Genomic DNA, 4353 nt, shown 5'->3' on the forward strand with positions numbered 1-4353 from the left:
CGTTTTTACTTTTTGCTTAGCATGGTTGTTATCAGTTGTATCATAGCTGTGATTTGTAATGATTGCTGCTTGAATGCTTCGTTTAGTTCGCTTATCGTTCTTGTTAACATGTCGGTGTTTTTGATGGATTGTTTTAATAGTTCTTTTATTTCTGTAGCGTCGTTGGTGTTGTTGTTGTGGTTTTGGTTGGCTACGGGTGTTACTTCCTTGGTTGCTTGCGCGTAGCTTCGACTGCCAGTGGTGTTGATATTGTTGTGGTTGTTGTTCATTACGTACTGTACTTTAATTGGTGTCTCAGCTTCTGCCCTGTCTTGTTGTGTGTGGTGGTAGTTATATGTCCTGCTTCTAAGCGGCGGAAACAATTTACGTTGGAGTATTTTTCTGGCTGGGCAGCCTTTGTAGCTGGCTGGGTGGTTTCCGTTGCAGTTGTAGCACTTTACCTCGTTTATTTTTCCCGTATATGGGCAGTAAGTTGTCAGGTGCTTTTCTGCGCATTTGACGCACACCGGGTTTCTGTTGCAGTAATTTTTTGTGTGCCCATATTGTTGGCACCGCATGCACTGAGGTATGTCTTTTTTTTGTCTGGGTGGTTCAACTGTGATTATTGTGTTTAAGATTTGTTTAATGTCATAGATTTCCTTGTTGTTTTTGTTCGGTTCTAGTTCTATTAGGAACAGCGGTAGTGGTTGTTTGGTATCAAATCTCGTTATGTTGTTTATTGCTCTTACCTGGTGTCCGATTTTGGCTAGTTCGTCGCATATGTTGCTTGTGTTTGTTCTTGGGTGTAGCCCTCTGATAACTGCTTTATAGCTTTTGTCAGTTTTGAGCTGGTAGGTGTGGTACCCGGCGTTTTTTTCTTTTAGCACTTTTACCACTTTTCTGTAGGTTTCTGGGGCGTTGGTTTGCACTTTTACCTGGTCCAATTTTAATTGTTTTATTGAGTAGTTTTCTTTGCCTGCCGTATTGTTTAGCAGTTCGAGGAGGGGGTCTATTACTTGCGCATCGATGTATATTGGCGGTGGTTTGGGGTTGTGTGTTATTGGTTTTTCGGTTGTTTCAGTTGTTTCTGGTTCCTTCTCTTGTGGTAGTATGCTGAAGGGGTTTTGTAGTGGGATTTCTTGGAGCCACTGCTTACTTTCTGTTTCTGCAGCCCTCCTAGTATTTGCGTTTGTTGTAATTTTTCTTCTTTTGCTGGGAGTTACGACCTTCCAGCTTTCGTCTTGTTGTGTTAGATCGTTGTTGGTGGTGTTTCTCTCGTCACTCATCTGAGTCATATCCATTTCGGTTTCTGTGCATTCATGGATTTCCATGGTTTTGTATATGGCGTATGTTTCACCGTTGTTTGATATCCTGAGCGGTGGCACTCGTTGCATTGCTTTGTTTTCCCCGCTTTTCGCATTTTCGGGGGCACTTTTTTCCACGTCCGATTTCGACGGAGAGACCTCTCCGGGCACCAGGCACGTCTGCACTCTTCGGCAGTCGAAAGGGAACTCGCTTCCATCTGTGTCCCTCCATTTCTTACCTCTTCTAGTCCCTTCTTTCTCTTTCTTGCTCTTTTTCCTTCTTGGCTATTTCCCCAGTTTCTCTCTCTCTTTCCTTTATGCACTCCTTTACTAGTTCCTTTTTTGACTCTATGGCTTTCTCTTCATATCTTGCTGCTCTTCTTGATGCTTTTTCTTTGACTTCTGTTAGCTTGCATTCTTCTATCAATATATAATTCGGTGTTGTCATATCTAAATCTTGTTGAGGAAATATTAGGTTGGTATGATCACTAGTTCCTATATGCTAAGTTGGTACGACTTCTAACGACGTTCCTTTATCTTAGGCGTCGGTCACGTGTTAATTATCTAAGTGTATCCGGTGTGTTCACATGTTTGTACTTGGTGGTGAAATACAGAACGTAAAAACTAAATCTGAGTGAATCAAATAAATACCAAACTCCAAAACCTATTTAATAACAAACCTAAGATCCATTTCATATATCTTCTTTGTATTCTATCCAACCTTTCTTCCATGTTCCAGCCCCATACCTCTGCTCCAATCAGCGCCACGCTCTCTACCAGTGCTCCAAACATCATTCTCCTCTTGTAGTGCTATTTGAACATTTTTTCTCCCACACTTCATGTTTTCTTCATTGCTATTGTTGCTCTCTTTTTCCTCTCTTGTATGTGTTTCACATCTTACTGCCGTTTTTCTGTAGTATGTACCCTAAGTATCTTATCTCTTATTTCGATTCTCTTTGTCTCCTCTTGTTCCTTCTTTTTTCATAAACTACTATCTTGGCCTTTCCGTGCTCAGTTCCAATTCGATTTTCTTTAAAAATTTTTCGAATCTTTTTAGCATTTCCTTTAGCTCCTCTTCTCTATCCGCCATCAGCACAATATCGTCTGCATATGTCACTGACCATACCTTCCTTTCTCCTTCCACTATGCCCCGACTTGTCCTTTCCTTAATTCTTCTTCTAGCCCCGCCACGTAGATGTTGAATAACGTCGAGCTCAACGGGCATCCTTGTCTGACTCCTGTCCAAAATTCTTTTGTGTTGTTATCCTTGATTCTTACCACATTCTTTGTTTCTGTGTATAGCTCTTTTATCCTTCGAATTAGTTTTTCGTTAATTCCCATTTTTCTCACTTTCTCCTCCAATTTCTCTCTGTTTAGTTTGTCGAACGCCGCTTTTAAGTTTGCAAAGCAGGCATATAGTTTTCCTTTTTCTCTACTCAACTGTTTGTCTATGATGTGGTTTATCACAAATACCGCGTCGATCACTCCTCTTTCTTTTCTATTGACTCTCTTCCAATATGGTTTCTGTCTCTGCTTTCAGCCGTTCATCCAGTATTCCTGCGTAGATCTTGTATGCTGTATCCATTAATGTTACTTCTCTGTAACTTTTCGCTACTCTCTTGTCCCCGTTCTTGTATATCGGACATATTACTCCTTTTTTCCAATCTTCTGGTATCCCCTCCCCATTCCATATTTTGCTTAACAAATCCCATAACGCTTCCCCCACTTCCTTCGGTGCATACTTCCATACTTCATTTTCCAACCTGTCTTCTCCCATTGCTTTCTTCTCCTTCAAATTTCGTAGTTAGTAGATCACCTCTTCCTTCTCTATATTATGTTCACTCTCCTCCATTATTTTATCTTCTGCTCGATGCTCCTCCGTTTTTCTGCTCTCTTTATGCTCTGTTCCTTCTAAAATCTCCATAACGTGATTTTTCCACGCTTCGTGTTCTGTTTTGATCTTATTGATTGATTTTTTCCCTTTCTTCTCCTTCGTGTCTTTCCTTTCTTTGTTTGCATCACTGTTTGAATGCCTTTTTTTCTTCTATGAGAGCTTCCCTACTGCACTTTCCTTTCATAAACTTTGTCACCTTCCTTCTCATCTCTCTTTTCCTCTCTTCCACTCCTTAACGTACCACACTTTCTCTCCCATGCCCCATTTCTTTAGCTTCACTTTCTTTTTTGGCATTGCTTCGTTTATCTTCTTTTTGATTTCTGTCCACATTTCCTCTACTGTTCTTCCATAGCAGGTCCAGTCTTTACATTTTTTCAAGTATTTCTCCACACTTTCATTTGTCCATTCTCTGTTCTCCTTCTCTTCTTCCTTCTTTTCCTCATTTTTTTGCAATTCCGCTCTTCCCCTATTTCTATTTCTAACGGCATGTGCTCTGACTCTGTTCTTTTTCCTACTTTCATGTCAATCATTTCTTCTGTCGCTTCTCTCTTCCATATACTTTAGCAGTGTTTTTCCTTCCATGTTTATTGTCTTGTTATTTGATCATCTGTTTTTTTCTTTCCCTAAGTCCTCGTTTATCAGCCCAGCCTCTTCTGCCGTTCTTGTGTTCCAATCTCCGCCGATGATCATCACGTCCTGTTCTCTTCCGTCTACTCTTTCCTCTATTTTTCTCCATGTCCCTTTTGTATCTTGATTATAAACCACCGTTATTCGATACGTCTTGTCATTGTATACTATTTTTCTTGCAACTATATTATCACTTATTTCTTTATATTCTATTTCTCTTAGTTCTTTATTTATATCCGTTGTTATTCTCCCTTTTGCTCTTACTTTTTTCCTTACTCTCAGTCTGCCCTGCATTTCCAGTCGTATTCTTTGGGTAGTCTATATTTTAACTTTTCCTATTTGCCTTCCTCTATCCATGTTTCCGAGAGTCCGATCACGTCGAATGTCTTGAAATATTCCCACACCTCCTTGTCCTTACTTATTAGCCCTGCTATATTCCAGAAGCACAATTTCATCCCCTTTGTAGTCCCCTTTTTTCATTTTTCTTCCCCTCTTTTTCTTTCTTCCTCCAGCTTCTCTTCGTTTTCGTTCTACCTATACCATTTGTTT

At 40.1% G+C, this 4353-nt stretch overlaps 1 protein-coding gene across 1 annotated transcript; it reads right to left on the reverse strand.

Moving 5' to 3' along the window:
• Window positions 1-1499: 1499 nt before the first annotated feature.
• On the reverse strand, window positions 1500-2174 carry LOC132914121 (uncharacterized). The gene is made up of 2 exons (XM_060972958.1): window positions 1964-2174; window positions 1500-1739 (listed from the first exon to the last, which is right to left on the reverse strand). The coding sequence occupies exons 1-2, from the start codon at window positions 2076-2078 to the stop codon at window positions 1528-1530; spliced, it is 327 nt and encodes a 108-aa protein (XP_060828941.1). The 5' UTR covers window positions 2079-2174; the 3' UTR covers window positions 1500-1527.
• Between the last annotated feature and the right edge of the window lie 2179 nt (window positions 2175-4353).

The sequence above is a fragment of the Bombus pascuorum genome, chromosome 14 (assembly GCF_905332965.1).
Source record: "Bombus pascuorum chromosome 14, iyBomPasc1.1, whole genome shotgun sequence".
NCBI classification, from domain to species: Eukaryota; Metazoa; Arthropoda; class Insecta; order Hymenoptera; family Apidae; genus Bombus; species Bombus pascuorum.